Source organism: Strix uralensis, chromosome 4 (assembly GCF_047716275.1).
Source record: "Strix uralensis isolate ZFMK-TIS-50842 chromosome 4, bStrUra1, whole genome shotgun sequence".
Classification (NCBI taxonomy): Eukaryota; Metazoa; Chordata; class Aves; order Strigiformes; family Strigidae; genus Strix; species Strix uralensis.
Window position 1 is genome coordinate 82,319,076 of NC_133975.1, and position 17,561 is coordinate 82,336,636.

The 17,561-nt window shown below is 42.4% G+C and overlaps 1 protein-coding gene across 6 annotated transcripts in view; it reads left to right on the plus strand.

The window, feature by feature from the left end:
* Positions 1 to 269: 269 nt before the first annotated feature.
* Positions 270 to 17,561, plus strand: part of LRBA (LPS responsive beige-like anchor protein) — a 424,097-nt gene continuing 406,805 nt past the window's right edge. For all 6 annotated transcript variants that reach the window (XM_074867473.1, XM_074867476.1, XM_074867474.1 and 3 more), the window contains exons 1-2: positions 270 to 517; positions 864 to 1,363. In XM_074867473.1, coding sequence (XP_074723574.1) covers positions 1,133 to 1,363 — 231 coding nt within the window. In that variant the 5' untranslated portion in view covers positions 270 to 517; positions 864 to 1,132. The remainder of the gene's footprint in view (positions 518 to 863; positions 1,364 to 17,561) is intronic.

Sequence of the window (17,561 nt, forward strand, 5' to 3'; positions counted from 1 at the left end):
CGAGAAAGTTCAGGGCGAGTCGGCCCCCGCCCCAGGTGAGCGGCCGGACCGGCGGCGCCCCTGAGGGGACGCGGCTGAGGCGGGAACGGCGCGAGGAGGGAGGGCACCGCCCCGCTCCGCCCCGCCCCGCCCCGTCCCGCTCCCGCGCGGGCGCGCGCGCGCCGCTCACCTGGGCGCACCTGGGCGTGCGCGAGCCCCCGCCGCCGCGCGCCAGCCCCGCGCGCCTGACGCCCCGCCCCGCGCAGGCGCAGTCGCAGCGTTCCCTCAGCCGGCGGCGCTCCGGGGGCTCCGCGCTGTCATGGCGGCAGCGGGCGGCAGGAAGCGACGGGGCTGATGGAGGCGTCGGCGGCGTGAAGCGGCGGCGGCTGAAAGTTCAGGCGCCTTTCGGAGAGAGGGGTGGGTGCTGTGCAGCCGGCGAGTGGGGCAGAGCGGAGCGGAACATCCGCCCCCCGGCCCTCCCGGAGCCGGGCGTCAGGGCAGCCCGCGTCCCCTCATCGGCGGCACCGGGCAGGCAGCGGTGAGTGCGAACTTGCGCGGCGGCGGGTCGCTGCACCTGTCCGGCCGGCGGTGTGAGGGCAGGAGGCGGCGGACAGGGAGCTGGGCGGGAAGGAGAAGCGTATTCCCTTTTCCAAAAAAAATTTAATAATAATGATAATAATAAAAAAAGATTAAACCCCTCACGACCGCGTTCGGAGCGCGGCCCTCACCGTGCGGCGGGGCTGCGGGGAGTTCCGCGGGCGCTGCCGCCTCTCCGGTGCGGGGCAGGGGACGGGGGCCGCTGGCTGGAGGTGGGAGCCTCGGGTTTGTGGGGAGCGCCCGACGCCCCGCGAATCGGAAAAACCGACTCTCGGGTCGTCCTTCAGGGCTGTAAATACCTGCCTTGGGGCAGAGAGCTGCTGACAGACGCCTCCTGCTGAGGAGGGAGCTGGGACTCTGAGGGCGCGTCCTGCCTGCCTGCCGCCCTGCCTGCCTGCCTGCCGCCCTGCCTGCCGCCCCCGCCGGCCGCGGGTTTCCTCAGGAGCCGGAGCCGAAGGAGAGGAGGAACGGGCCGCCGGTTACCTCCCCGGCAGCCCGAGTCGCTCCTTCTTCGCGGCGACTGGCGTTGAGAGTCGTAACCTGAAGTGAACTAGCCATGGCGAGTGAAGACAAACAAGTTGCTCAGCCAACAGGTGATGATGGAGGAGGAGGTAATGGAGGAGGAGCGGGGAAAGAAGGAAATGCTGCCGAAGGGGGAAGTGTGCTGCAGCCTTTGAATCCAGGAGTCCCCATTCGAGGCATCAAGATGAAATTTGCTGTGCTGACAGGACTGGTGGAAGTTGGTGAAGTCTCCAACAGAGACATAGTCGAAACTGTGTTTAATCTGGTAAGTTGATTGCCTTTTTGGGCATGAGAGAAAGGATCAGCATATGTGTGCGGAAGAATCCCGTGCTTTTTTGATGGTATTTTTCTGTCAGTAATTTTTTACACGTTGGCACTTTCACCATACTACATTTCAGCTAGTTTCTTTTTGCTTATGGATCACAAAAGCTGAAAATAAAGCATGTGAGCCTCAATATTTACATTTAAGCCTGAAACAACTCTAAACAGCATACTCCTTCGTTTACCTCAGAGAAATTGTTGCTTTATTTAGAACTGATAAGTGTATAGTTATGTTTAAACATTCAACAGGTGTACTCAACAAGAAAGTTAAATGTTGATTTAGTAACTCAAACTGTCATCAAAACACACATGTTGTTGCTTTTAGCCAAAACAACTTTTCCTGTGAAGTTGTTTATGTCCCTTTTTTGCTTTCTGTTTGCTTTGGAAGTAGTCAGAACTTTCACGTTCGGTCTACAGGGACTGGGGGTGTCGGGGAGCAGTTCATTCAAGTGCTTTACTTACTCTGCTTAGTGGGAAGAGTAGAATGTGGTTTCAATGTCCTTTTTTTTTATTCATGAATTAGGTAGTGGGCTGCAATTTGCTGAATACAGAATGGATTTATTTAATACTTTGTAACAGATCTCACTAAAAATTGAGGATACAACTTTTCCTGTTGAAGCTGCAAACATAATATACACCCTGAACTTCTTGGGCTACATTTAAAACAATTAGGCTAGTTGTTAATGTTTGCTTGCTGAAGGAGACCAAACATTAGGAGAAAAAACTGTCTTAAAGTTTACAAAGATACTCTGCTATTATCAGAGATCTCAAAACATCTCTTAAAAATACTCTTCGTTCCTCCTTCTTCCTTTTAGTGAGCACCTTTGACTTTAAAGCAGCGTGGTTTCTGACAAACCAGGAAGTGAGAGTGTGTAATAGTGTAAACCTCGGTAACAAGGAAAGTTGACACAAAAAGCATACTGGTTTTTAAGTGCTATTTGCATTTCGGTTATTTTGTTAGTAGTATTTGCTACTTGCAAGTTATAATGGTCACTAAATATTTGTGTGTGCTATGTCTGTTTAATGTTTTTTTGATGTTATCTTCTTGGGTTATGATAAATGTTTATTTTTTGAATATTTTCATATTGACAGAATGTAATGCTCTAAATTGTTTGGATGAAAGTCTCAATACAGAGGAATAGCAGTACTGGCAAAAATGAAGTGCAGATCAGAGGTTTTGTGGATGCTTCAAGTGATTTAAGTTACTTAGAGTCCACTTGACAATTGTCCTTGACAAAATCCGGTGTTCAGATTATATGGCCATGAGGTTCAAAAGGAAATTCTGGTAAATAGTTTACGATTTAGGACACTTGTGCGAGGGGAAATTGTGCGTGAGTGTGTTATATTTTGCTCTGTTTCTAGCATGGTGTTTTGAGTGGTGTATTGGAGGTGTATTTTACGGCAGCAGTGGAAAGAGGTTCAGCAGAATAATCAAAAATCAAAAAGGTAGAGGCTCCTTGATCCTGGGATTCCTTTTCTGCTCCATTTTGGACAAGAGAGGATCGAAAAATTCAGCTTGATTCAGAGAATCTTTGACTTTTAGATTTAAGAGGTCTGGAGAATTTGGCCTGTGGACTGCATTCTCCTGGATCTTCATTTTCCAAATTGAAGTAGAGGAGAGTTTCTGGCCCTGGAAAATTTTGAAACTGTGTTTTCACTTTTTCTGCAAGTGAAACAACCTTCCTGACCTCTGCAAGATGATTCCCCAGCTGGTCCAGCAGACCTGCCTACGATGTGGGAGGCTAAAGTTCATGCTTCTGCACCATGTTGTTTTATCAGAGCAGTAGTCATCAGTTGATAGCTATCATGAAACAATCAATAGTTTGGTAGTAAGGACACTTTGCCTGGATTACGTGAGAACAAAATGCAACTTTTTGGGTAATATAAAAAAAAATATAAAAATAGGTCCCTCAGTTTCTGTGAGTCCTGGGAAAACATCAACTACTGGTGGCTAATTTGGAAGGAGAAGATGTCTCAATGTTCTGTGCTTTTATTAAAACTGGAATGCTTAAAAAAATCAAACCAGCCAACAAACTCATAGTTTTTGTTACAGAAAGCATCTATTTTCTGGATTTTTTTTTTTTTTTAAAGAAACTGTTAAGCTGACTTTTTAATAGAGCTTTCTGGGATATGAAGTCTCCCTACAAAGCAATACTCATCTGTCATTGAGTTCTCCCTCCATTCAGTTGTTAGCTGTGACCTCTTCGTTTTGGCGATTAATACCTCTGAAATCACACTGATCATAATTTAAGTCATGTGAAGTATTGGTTAGCAATGGTGTACCTACTTTGCTGTGCGCATACACGGAAAAGATTTAACTTTTATATGAAAAAGTGATTCTTAGCTATCGCTTTTCTGGTGGTTTCTTTCCGAGTAGCTTTTGGAGCGAGTTTACTCATGTGTGTGCAGGTTCAGTTGGCGGTATGACAGTCATGCTGTGATCTGTAGTTACTAATGGGGTTAAGCTCAACATATCCCCTCCTATTGGGTTTCATTCAGTTTGGTGACTCATAACTGCGCTAGCTCAGTCGCATTAGCAGAAATCAGCTAGCTCACTGCTTGTACTTTGAAAGGAGGAGATGGACGGCATTTGGAGGATTTTTTGTTCCCCAAAGTGAGACATCTTCAGAGCAGAGTGGAAGGAGGGCTGGGCAAATCTGTGTTGAAAGGTGTTTTTACATGCTTATTCTTCATAGCATAACCACCCCAAAATGTAAAGAGTTAATTTTTTTTAAAAAGGCAGGTTAGCTGACCTAATTTTTATTTCTTGAGCAAACATGTTGCTTTTAATTATGCTCTTCAAGCTTGCTGTAGCATATGGAAGTTATGGTGAATTTCTTTGTCTGTGATGGAGAGTCAAGAGACATCCCACATGCTGTCGTGATATTCATCATCTCTAAGGATTTAAGAGGTGATCATGCTTTATATGGGAAAAACTCAGAAGGCAAAAAATCTGAAGTGCACGGTAATTGACCCGCTCCTTATTAAAGAAATTTAAGCTTCTGTAGTCCTGGTTACTTGAGCAAATAACTTGTTCAGTCCAGCAGTGTTGGATCTTGGAGCTGAGAACCACCTGTAACATCTTCTCTGTCCAGCAGCATAACAGTGCGCATGCATCAAAAACCTAGTAGTCTCATTTTATTGTCTCTGGAAATTCTGCTCTTAGAAATACTCAAATTGATCTGCTTTGTTTTGGTCAGGGTTCTCTGAGAACCTAGTTTTCCAGCCCATGTTAGATATGGCTGTGTGTATTTCAGAACTTCTTAAAACAGAGAAGGAAAATACTGACTTTGAAGAAGTTTATTATTCTGTGGAAAGCTTTGAAAGCACATTTTTGTTCAAGCATTAATCTGTTCTGTTACTTTTCTGACAGACAGTAAGCTAAACTATGGGTATATATTTTTCATGCATTGTGAATTATATTTTTAATTGACTTTGGGCAGCAATAACTCCTTGCATTTCCTCTGTATACAAATCAGGTGAATTCCTGTTCATTACCTCATACCTGCTCTCCCCTCCCAGTTTATGAAAATAAAAAACCTCCTGGTAGGAGAAGATGATGGATTGGAAAAATAAATAATTTACAGTGGGATCTGTTACTAACTTAAAACAACTATGTGTTTTTCATAGTAAAAGAGAACCTCCTACTAATGAAGAAACTTTCAGATAGAATAGTAGAAATAATTCAGCAGTTGTCAAAACTCAAAACCGTATATATATGTAAAATTAATTACAGTACTGTGCTACTAGTGCCAGAGAAGATTTTTATGATCTGAAGTTTTCAGGTGTAGAGAACGAATTCAGTTCTGAAGGCTGTGCAACCTCCATCAGATATATAAGAGGTCCTGCAAAATCTTTTCCAGATTAAAATTCTGGGTGGAGCTTCTGGTCTACTCCGTTCTAAACGGACTTGTCCTGTATCATATGTCAGTGTTGTCTTGTTTCCAAGTTATTACAAGTTTCTTGTTCATATATAAAGCTTAGGTCACTGGATACCCTTGTCTTTCAGTAGGTAAAGGGCTCTCACTGACAAGTGTGTTCATAATGAATGCTGTATGCGCTGGGGTTAACTAATGCTGCATTATTAGGCTTGAATGGGAAATGGATATTCTGGCAAAATTCTGCTATACTTCAAGCAGATGACTGTACAACTATTGTCTTTCTCTGTGGTGTTGGTATAATTCAGTTTGGGGACCTCGTGGTAGAATTTACTGAGGTCTCAAGTCGACTAGTGCGTGGAGACAACAGGTATTCTAGAGTTTCTGCTCTTCTCTAAAGAAATGCTGTGCCTTGCTCTAAGCCAGTTTTGTTTTAAAAAGCTTTGACACTTCTAATTGTTTTGTTGACTGTAATATAGATTTAGTTATTTGTTTCGGTTCCTTTTTTTCCCCTTGATCTGTGTTGCAAAGGCTTTTTTTTAATGTTCTGTCTGTCTCTTTGGTGAGGAGAATGTGCTGTTCCTTCTGATTCTGTTCATGGATTATAAGGTCCTCGCCAAGAGTCCCCTAGTGATGGAGTGGAAATGATAAAGAAATCTTAGTTTTTGTCACCTTTGGAGGTAAAATAATGGGATCTGAGGAGCAAAGACTAAAAGTACTTGAACAACTTAACTTGTCAACTCTCTCACTTCTGCCAGACTTTACAAAAACCACAGGCAAAAATCAACATAACTTTTAAAAATTCTTACTGTTTATTTCCTTGTTTCTTCTTTTTAAAGTAACCTTCTCACCCAACCCCACTTGGCTTGTTTTATAGAACAAATCTGAGGTAAGTGTCAGGACTGCCACTAGTTTACCACCTTCTCATGTGCCCTCTGCTCGTTTTGTCATGCCAATGCTATGGTTTCTGCACTATAAACTCTTTATCATTATTCATATTGAAAGCTAATGGCATCACCTGCTGATTAGGTTTCTAATTTGATATGAATGCTTCTGAAACACAGTGGATTTTATGAAGTAGAAATTCCCCCTTTTTAATCTCTGGTCGTAGACTTTTTTTGCATGTACCTTCTTGTAGAAAACCCCCAAAGCTAATGCCGATAGAATTAAATGTGTCGCAGTAGTAAAAATGCACCATAAATGTCTTCATAACAATGCATTGTTTTAATTACCTTACTGTATGCTTTTAGAGCATGCTAGGATTTATTTTCTATATACATTTATAAATGCTGATAACGAGAGTAACCAAACGGTTTCTAGAGCATCAGTGAATGTTGCGCATTTCTTAATATAGGCAGTTTTCCATAGTAGGTTCCCAGTAAGTACACCTCTGGCTACAGTTATCCTAGTTCAGTCACTTCTGTCCATTCACAGGATAGATGATAAGGTAAGTATGTGGCTTTAGCTGCATCAAACTTGTAGGTTTTTTTTAAAAGAAAGTCATAGTAAACTGGACAGTCAGCTGTCTTAGTGGTTTTACTCTTGGTGAATGAGTGGAATTCAGCAAAAGGTCTGTAATGCTTCCAAATCTGTCTCAATGTCCTTTTTATAAAATACATCAGATGCAAACTTACTTTTTGCTGGCCCCTTCAGAGTGGGAGGCTTGTGCCCAGTTTGAGGAATGAATTCAGACTCCTTGATTCCAAGTCGTCTTCATGGTTTTGAAGACGCCTAATTTGGGATCTGGTAAAAGATTATTCTGGTAAGTTTAGCTGACTAAATGAGGCCGAGAGATGTCTTTCACCAGACTTTACCTAGTTCAGAATTATTGAATAATGGGAGTCACTTGTCCTTCACTTAAAATAAGAATTCCAGACCTCCATCTTGTTACAGTGTATTCTGAGCAGGTGTGGATACACTTACTGTTGAAATAATGTGTATTTGGTTTTTTTTAGGTACCCACACAACTTGGACACTACTTTGTAGTTAGTGAAAGTATCACCCTGTGTAGTAAGTGTAGGAATTTAGGGGAATTTTGTGGTCAGCTGAGAAAGGCATGGAATGTAGTAAGTGAGGTGGTAACCGCAGTCTTGAATTAGACACGCTGACAATCTAGACTATGAAGAGCAGCTGATTTGTACTTTGGCTGTGGTATCAACTTCTGCGACTGCAACTTAAAATGCGCTGTAGGGTGACAAAATATTGAGGACAAAATCTTAAGACTGCCCAGGAAAATGTTCAGATTCTCTCACTTGTCCTTTAACTGGCCAATTTTTATAGCTTCTGATGACCAATCTGAAGGTTCAGGTGTCTGAAAGCCTGTAAATGACGTGCTCTGTGTTTTCCAGAAGTGTTGGCATCCTGTACAAACCTAAAATAAAGCTAAAAAAGCAAGGCTGAAGCAGGCCTTTACGTATATTATGTCTTAATAACATGTCTTAAAAAAATTGTCTTGATAGACAATTTTTAATTAGCAGTCCACAAGTAAGCCTGTTTACAGTGTGTTCACAGCATACTTAGAATTCCCCTTTATAGGGGAATGCATCAGTTCAATGACAGATTTTTCTAGTTGGTGTCCTGTAACAAAGCAGAGAGAGTCAGGTATCTGTTGTAGTTGCTTCTCTCTCTCTCTCCCTCTCTCTCTCTCTCTCTCAGGAGTATTTTGTATCACCTCTGTCAGCCAATACTGGGCTAGATGGACCATCGGCCTGACCCAGTAGTGCAGATAACACAGGAACGGAGTGGCCATATGGACTGGCTCAGGAAAAACATTTGCGGATTAGGGAATAGAATGAAATTAGTCAAAAGCATCAGGGAAATAGGTGGATGGCACATTAAGGTTGCTGTGAAGGCTGGGCATTGCAGAGTGGGATAAAAATAGATAATTATTCATGTCCATTGAAAGAGATTATTGGAGGGATGCATCAAAGGGTGCAGATTCAAGAGAAGTGTGAGTAAAGAGAAGTTTTTTGAAGTGGCTGGACTGGATGAATACTGGTGGTTGAGGAAAATCAGAGATGAGGTATTTGCTTAATTCTTTTTCAAGGCAGTATTGGTTTGGTATGGTGTTCAGTACTCAGTGGCTAGTCAGTTGTACATGCAGATGCATGTACAAGCTTGCTGAGAAGTCCCAGTCTTCTGAAAATCATCATGTGACTTTGGTTTTTTTTGGGGTTTTTTTTTTGGTTTTGTGTGTTAAGATTTCAAGTCTCATGAAAGGTAAAAATGAGTTTTCTTTGTGGTTTCTATCACTATCTGTATATTTGTTTTACCATCTCTTGGGGAACCTGCAGTCATTCTGAACTGTATACCACTTGACATGGTGTTCTGACTTTTTTTTTTTAATTAGATAAGTTGGTAACTTAAAGGATTTATAGCTTCTGTCTTTATGTGGTCATGAAGTTCTTTATGAACCTTAAGGATGAAGCTTAATCTGTTGCAGAGATTAAATAAGCTTTACAGTTCAGTCACTGGATGTGAAATAGCTACTTACTACCTTAGGTGTTTCTGTGTATAAAACCCTCTAAGAATCTTTTCTGTCAAAATCAGTCTTGCATGCATTAAATTTATGCATATCTTTTTAAAGAACTTCTATTTATTTTAAATGGGTCAATCTGGAAGAAAGTTTTTGTTCATAATCACTAATTACAGTTAGCTAACTTTCTGCCATTCAAGTGTCTTCCCCAGCCCCTAGAGGCCTTGCTGGCCTCTTCATAACATTTTGCATGATGGGTTTTAGTATTAACTTGACCTAATTACTGATGTCCTAATTTAGATTACATTCCTGCTTTAACTAATTCTGGATTTTTCTGTTAGACTTGGTATCGTGCTAGGGCATATTATTGCCTGTCCAAAAAACTAGTTTGGGTTTTTTTTTTTTTTTTTTTTTCCCCCCTCTGGGAAACCTTCAGACTTTGTATGGGAGCTCTGGCCATTTGCCAGGAATCTGAGGGCTCTAACTGATTTACATAAAACAGGATACTGTTGCCACCTGCTTTTCTTAATACCACGTGTGGCCAGTGGAGACTGTAGTTTCCAGTATGCAGTGTTCCATATTTAGAGCAGATAGCAATCGAGATGCGTTCTTGCACAACTGCTGTAATCAAATTTGCTAAAGAATGATGCTGCATGAGTTGCAGTTGTACCTTTTCCTGAGACACTGTAGTCTTTGTGCTGACACCGGAAGCTTGTTGTAATTTGTGAGGAGCTTGCAGTGCTTTGGATTCCCAAGCTTCACAAATAGGCATAAGTAGTTTCTAAATAGAAACTAATTTGTGGAGCAGAAAACCTAATGCCTTCCACTGCGCTGGATTCCTCTAGTAATAACTAGGGAGCTGGGAGCAGCTCTGTCCCAGGCATGATTTTCTTGTTAATAGCTGCCTTGAGATGATATTTAAATGAGGATGGCTAGTGGGAATAGGATGTGCTCTGTTGCCTCCTGTGAAGTGCTCTGCAAGTCTTTTTACTGCAGCTTGCATATGAGTAGTTCTATTGATGTTTTTCTACACACATCTAGCAAAAAAATCTCATATGCACTACACGGCAAATTCAGATTATTTTGGTGTGACTGAAAAGCTGGAAGTGAGTTGTTCAGGCAAAAACCTATTCTATTTTGTTGATGCAACTGAAGAAGGCAACACTTAAAGAGCTACTGGGTTAGCTTTCCTTTGCAACTGAAAAATCAAAACCAGAGTAATCACTTAGGAATCATCTGTTCTATGAAAGTGTGTTATGCATGTTCGTGTCACACCCCCTCACCCCCGCCGCCTCTCCCCTTTGCCATCAGCAGTTGTTCTCTGTTGTGTGGACAGAAGTTACAGAAATAAATTAGTGAAATGAAGTCTATTCTGTTTGCCCCACTTAGATACTCCAAATCTCTCGTGTATATATATATATACACCCATATATATACTGGGCTAGTCCTGTAAAACAGTAACTGTAACAGTGCATAGGGTGACGTGTAGCTTATTTATTCTTTCTTATGGGAATGCTGAAAGGCTGGAGGCACCAGTAAGTGGCAGGTTAAATGGTCACTGCAGTGGGAGAGCAATTTCTCTTGTAAAAAAGCAGGAAGAGAACCTGTAGTATTTTGCAGTGGACTGGGAAGTATGTGGTTATGGAGTCCAGGATGCTGAATGTTTGCTAGATAAATCTCTCACAAATGGGTTCCTTTATTAAACTGTGAAGGTTTGGGTGGGGATTGTACTGGTTGCTTTCCCAGGACTGGGATGGGGGTGAGTGGGGAGCTGTTTGGTAGAATAAGGTAAACCCTGTCTGTTGCTGTAGAATTGCTGAATAAAGGCTTTGAAGATCCTGCAACTTTTAAGTTCTAGTAGTCCATTATTATATGTCTTATATAAGTCTTTAACTTATGCTCTTTGCCCTTCTTGGGATTAGAACTGCATTCCTAAAGACAGTTGTTTTTTGCAGGATTATTAATGATTCAGGTGGACCTTGGAATCAAGCAATGCTTAAAAAAAAATCCCGACAAAAAACCCCGAAAAAGGTTCTTTATGCAGAATCATAGACATGTTAAAAAAAAAAAATGGCCAATGATACAGAAGTATAATTACTGATAAACCTTAAAACAGTGCAACTGGGGGGCAGGGGGAGTAGGAACTAAATGACTAATGTTGGTAATGGTGCATGACTGTTAAATAAACAAATGGAAACTATCAGTCCAGTCAGCATCTGCCTCCTGCTAATGTTTTTGTTGAAAGTAAGCATGTGATTTGTCTGTAGTTTTGGTTGTGAACTTGATTGAAAAGAACTTGCAAGCTTTTTTTTTTTTTTCCCTTCTGTAATGGGAGCTTAGCTATACTGTATGATTTGGTTCCATTGTATAATTTAGGTGCTGTAATGCCTGACTTTCAGGTATCTGGTATGGAGTATGAAACTGAGTAACTGTGACTGTGTTTTTAGAATGTGTTTTGAAATAGCTAATGTGAGATGGGGGGCTATGTGTGTTTAATATATTGCTGATGTTACAGAATGGGAGAACAGTGAGATGCTGGGAATGGATATTTCAGTTGGTATTTAAAAAGGTTCTCCGTCCACTTTGTAATCTACAGGCAGGGGTCACCTTCTGAAGCTGTGGTGTTCTTAACACTTCAGACTTCCTTGATTTAAACGAGGTAGCAGCGGTGCCCAACTCTGCAATAAAGTGCTGTGAAAAGGGTTCCGAGGCACAGAAACTATATGGGCAGCTTCCCATCTTTATGCAAATCAGTAAATGCTCGTGGGGAAAAGCTTGCCTTGTTTTCTTGCTCGTTTCCTCCTCAAAAGTAAGGTCCCAGTCTTGTACCTTGCTAGATAATCTACTGTTTAACCTCACACCACGATACTCTGCTTTGTCCTTTCTGTGCTCCACCTCCTGCCTTCATCCTGGGCAGCAAACGGGAATCCTGTGCACCCACTGGCTTCCGTAGTGGGCTGGGCAGCTGCGAATGCCACCGTGTGCTGCAGTTGCTGTGGATCAGCTAGTTGGCAGGAGTATTGCCTTTGGGGAGATGTTTAGTCCATGACTCATCTGAGACCTGGCACTAAAGACTCCTGCCCTTCCTGTGTACTGCTTTTTAGAGTGAAACGTATATTGCTCGTTGGGTATTTTGCTGGGTTGGTAAAGTCTCACCTCTGCAGAAAATGAAAGCCACCCTGATTTCTGTCTTTCACAGGAAGAGATTCAAATTGCCATTTGTCAGGAGTGCATAGCGATGGTGGCGTGAGTGACTTGCAGGGGGATGTTTCTAACACCTCTTCTGTGAAGACTAGGCTCCTATTCATTGAAGAGTGCCAGATCTGTGGGTCTGGAGAGAAGGCATGGAAAGAAACAAGTCTCAGACCTCGTGATTAAGGTGTTTGAATAAGGTTCTCCAGTCACTCGTGTATGAGAGGAAGATATGGAGCTGGAAGGCAGTGGATTTCTTGCCCACATATTAGGGCTTTAGTGAAGTTTTCTTTGTGGTGTACAGAAGCCCTTCCTGGAAGGTGAATTATCTTCAGGTGGAAGGGTTTGTCTGGTGACTGAAAGGTTACTAGAATTGGCTAGACGTATTTCAAAAAGATAGAATTTAGATGACAGTAGCTTGGGTTTCTTGCTTCTGGATGGTCCTGTCATTTTGCAGATGAGTGACATCCTAATTTCCAACTAGATCTTGTTTTAGGGGTGTGCTTAGTACTTCTGTGTTCTGTCTTGAGAGAAGCCATGAAAAAGCTGCAAAACTATCACGTAACACTTCCAGATACAAGTTAGTGTCATGTATTGTCTGTGTACCCCCCCCCCCCCAAAAGTGGGGGAGAAATAATTTTCACATTGCCAAATGATATAGATGTCTGTAACGAGGAAACTTGTCCATCCAGGCTTTCCCTCAGCTAGGTTTTATGTGGCAAATTGAGAAGTCTGGAAAACTGGATACAAAGTGGAAGTTTGGGGGGGGGGGGGAATAATTGAAATTTCACTGGAGAGCTAACTTAATCTTGATGCTTTTGCAGTTCTTCTTAGCACTTTAAGGATGGATGTGTCCGTAGGGATTTTTAACTATCTGTGCAGAGTTGTTGGGAACTCTTTCAATTCCAGTCATATGAATAGAGGTAGAGGTAAAATTTTAGAGGAGCAACCTGACTGCCCAAAGAAATTGTCTTAAAATAACATCACGAATGAACAGTCTAGTTTAATCACTGTAACTGTGCTGTAATAAAACTTGGTTATAAACTATTAGTTTCAAATTCAAAGTTTTGAAATAAAATCCTGACTATCTAAATGTCATATCTTGTCACTGTCCATCATGTTAGAAAAGTTGTGGCAGAAGTTACCAGTGAAAAGGGAAACATAACCCTCTTTTTAAAAAGGGAAGGAAGGAAAGAAGACCCAGGGAACTACAGGTCAGTCAGTCTCACCTCTGTGCCCCGTAAGATCATGGAGCAGATCCTCCTGGGAACTCTGCTGGGGCACATGGAAAATAAGGAGGTGATTGGTGACAGCCAACATGGCTTCACAAAGAGCAAATTGTGCCTGAAGAATTTGGTGACCTATGATGGGGTTACAGTGCTGGTGGATAAGGGAAGAGCAACTGACATCATCTACCTGGACTTGTGCAAAGCATCTGAACCTGTCCCACACAACATCCTTATCTCTAAATGGGAGAGACGTGGATTTGACGGATGGACCCCTTGGTGGATAAGGAATTGGCTGGATGGTCACACTCAAAGAGTTGTGGTCAACAGCTCAATGTCCAAGTGGAGAGCAGTGACAAGTGGTATTCGTTGGTGTTAGGACTGGCGCTATTTAACATCTTTGTTGGGGACATGGACAGTGGGATTGAGGCACCTTCAGCAAGTTCACTGACGGCACCGAGCTGTGTGGTGTGGGGACATGCTGGAGGGAAGGAATGTGCCATCCAGAGGGACCTGGACAGGCTGGAGAGGTGGGGCTGGGCAAACCTCATGGAGTTCAATGAAAAACTGACTGTGAGCCAGCAATGTGCGCTCACAGCCCAGAAAGCCAACCATGTGCTGGGCTGCATCAAGAGAAGCATGAGCAGCAGGTTGAGGGAGGGGATTCTCCACCTCTGCTCTGCTCTTGTGAGACCCCCATGCAGTGCTGTGTCCAGCCCTGGGGGCACCAACATCAGAAGGACACGGACCTGCTCGAGCGGGGTCAGAGGAGGCCACAAAGATGGTCAAGGGGCTGGAGCGTCTCCCTTATGAGGACAGGCTGAGAGAGTTGGGGGGTTCAGCTGGAGAAGAGAAGGCTCCGGGGAGACCTTAGAGCGGCCTTCCAGTACTGAAAGGGGCTACAGGAAAGGTGGGGAGGGACTCTTGATCAGGGGTGTAGAGATAGGATGAGGGGTAATGGTTTTAAACTGAAAGAGGGCAGGTTTAGATGAGATCTGAGGAAGAAATTCCTCCCTGTGAGGGTGGTGAGGCCCTGGCACAGGTTGCCCAGAGAAGCTGTGGCTGCCCCCTCCCTGGAAGGGTTCAAGGCCAGGTTGGACGGGGCTTTGGGCAACCTGGTCTAGTGGAAGGTGTTGGGACTGGATGATAAACTTAAGGTCCCTTCCAACCCAAACCATTCTGTGATTCTATGGTTCTTTGTTAATTTCTATGGGAAAAATCACTTTGAAGTACACAAGAGTGCCAGAAGTTTAAGCTAAACATACATTTGGAGGCAAGGGAAGGGAGAATTATTTCAGTGGATTTTGACTTGTCCTGTCTCTGTCATGTATTGTTTAGTATCTGTGTTTTCATTTGCTCTGTAGTGTGACACTGTGTATTAGTCCTGTAGCTGTTGCTAACTGACATGTTGGTTTTAATGAGAATTTCATGACTCATTCCTATTAACGTTTCTACTGTGGTAGCTGAAGCCCAGTATCATCCTAAACAGGATATTTCTATGCATTTCAGTGTAGCAATGTCACATTACTGACGATAGGACTAGTTAGGCACAGGCTTAATGACCATTTTTTGGCATGCGTGACACCTATTTTGTGGAATAGCTTTTCAGTTTTGGAGTATGCTTACTCTGTGTCTTTTGTGGGTTGGCAGTGATTAGAAGTGAGCTTGATGCTTCAATTTCCTGTTAAAGGTAGGTTCTACGGGGAAGGAGGTGAACAGCTTTAAATGCTTATTTATATTCTTCTTCCACTTGAGTACTCAATTTCACAACTTTCAAGAGTCAGCTTTAATATTTGCTATAGATCTATTGTTTACAGTTACGAGGCTAGAGATATAGTTAGAATTCTGTTTCTCAACTCTGTTTAGTTTTGTTTATCAAGGATACCTCTAAATGGGTTTGTTTGCCTGTGACATTACCATGTGTTTTGGGAAAAAAATGCTTGAAAGTATATATGGATTCTTAAAACAGGTATTGATCGCTATAACAGTGAGATCAAAGCAAAGTAAAGGATTTCTCAACTGCAGTAATTGTATGTGTAAATTCCTATATTAAAAGATGCGTGGACCTCTGTCTTAATCCAGAATTTTGGAGGCCATGATGCCTTTGTTAACAGTTTGGCTGAGAGGAGCTCTTGTCAGTTACCAGCATGCAAGCTAACCATTTCTGATTAAATTAACTATGGAGTTAAGGAAAACACAATAATGAAATGTATGTATGGCAAGTATGTTAATTAAATATTAGTTACCCAAGCATGCTTTTTTTTTTTTTTTTCTTCAGGCAGTGCTTTGTAATGTGTAATGCTGTAGTCATGATCTCTGGATGGTGTGGTTCCATGTTCTGGTGCTGTGAGTCAGTAAAGTGTCTGTACAGTCACTGCGTTTGTTATGACGAAGAGGCGTGCTCCTCTTTGAGATGTATTCATGCCTCTTGCTTGAATGATTTCCATAGCAAAGATGGGTGGTATAAAGGCAAGGAGAAGAAAGTGTTCTTTTTATTTGCTAATTCTGTAAACATAGCAGAGCCCCTAAAAGCGAGGCTGGGCTCTTTCCTTTTCATCCATTAGGTGCAACAAAGTTTCTGCAGACTGAATCAAGTCTTACTTGCTCCAGGTAGGTAGGTGGTCATGACTGATACAGCACATCTAGTTAAATTTAAGTTTGTTAGGAAGAGGACTGAAGGTCCAGATTTTTCTGCAAGATTGTAAGGATGCATAGAGTAGCAAAGGACTAGAAAAAGCTACTTCTGTACAGGAGCCACCTGCTGTGGAAGCATTCATGTATAGGACTGCACAGAACTGGCAGAGCTGAAGCTAGTAATAATTTTGGATAGGTGTTGCAAACTAAAGCGCCTCAGGGTAACTGTGTGCAGCAGTCACTGCTGTTGGAAGATACCTTCCTCCAGGGCTGCACTTTCTGTGCTGCTCCATCAAAAGAGATTTCACAGTTGCTTCTTTCTTCTAATGGCAGCATAAGTCAATGAGAAGTTCTGTCTTTGCATTTTTGTATCATTTGTTCTTACAATCCAAAATGTGGATTTGGTGTTGGCAGTAAAAAGCTTGAGCTTGAAAAGCTTTTATGAGTTCATAAATAAACTATTTAGCAGAAACATCTGGAAAGTTTATGTCCATTTTCTTCTCCCTGTGAACTGGTCCAGATGTGAGTCAATGGCATCTTCTACTGGACTGCATCACATAGGTTAAATCTTCAAATCTTCAGGATTAAACTCTGAAAATGAGGAAGAATCAGTTTGGTTCCTCAAGATGGAATTTCAGGATTTTAAAATGAAAACTAGAAAAGATGTTAAAATAATTGAAAAGTTGTTCTCAAGAGTCAGTGATTCATACACTAAGATGACCCGATGTCTTCCATTTTAAGCAATCTTCAAGGATTTTCTCTGAAGCTCTACTCATTTTTTGCAGCTGCTGTGTGATACTGCCCCAGAGACACGTGTGGGTTCAGCCTTTGTTCAGATAAACTCTTCTAATGCACAGAGTCTTGCTCCTTTCAAAGCAGCAGCAAATGTGTGTGTTCTGCTGGGTGGAGTCAGGTGCTTAGGAAGTGGAGTTGGGAGCTCAGAAAGGAGGACAATTGTATTGGGCTTCCCCCTTCTCAGCCCGCCAGGTTATATATACTATGCTTCCTACTCAGCACCAAGGAGGGTTAAGACTGTTTAGTACCTGGCTCTAAAGCTGCCTTACTATGTGTTTTTATGTGAAGCCTGAACTCCTTTTGCCTTTAAAAGGAAGAAGGGAAATCCTATCCAATTTGTGCGTCTTACAGCCGTCTTCATGGGATAGTGTGTAGCTCTATTAACGTTTCTCTTCCCTCCTTCTGCAGTTGCCTCAAGTCCTGAGAAGAGAGAGGGAGGCAGGGCCTCCCATGAGATAGTCTGATCCCAGTGATACCTGGGCTGTTATCTTTGTCCTGTTACCTGCTGGGGTGCTTGTTTCTGTAACTCCAGTGGCACTTAAAGGGTTCAAACTCTGACTTAAGTTTTTCTCCAAAGTCCTGTCATATTTTTCAAAATTTTGATAGCTTTATTGTTTCCGTGAGTCAATAGTAGCCTCTGTGTGCCTTCTGCTACTGTCTTCATTTCGTATTGCTTCAGCAGAGTATTCTTTGTTGTTCCAAATAGTACTGCAAAAGGCAACTTTTCTTAGACAGGGAGAATGCCCTTTTTAGGGAACTGGACTCTTCATCCTCACTGTATGTGCCGAGACCTGAAAATATCTTGGTAATTTGAAATGTTTAATGAATGAGGTAATCCTCATCTTTCATTTTAGTTTTGGAAGCTTGAGAGAAGGAACTGGTCAACCTTCCTTGGAAACAACCTCTTCTTTCAGGAGACAGCTGAAAGTGGTGTCAGTTATG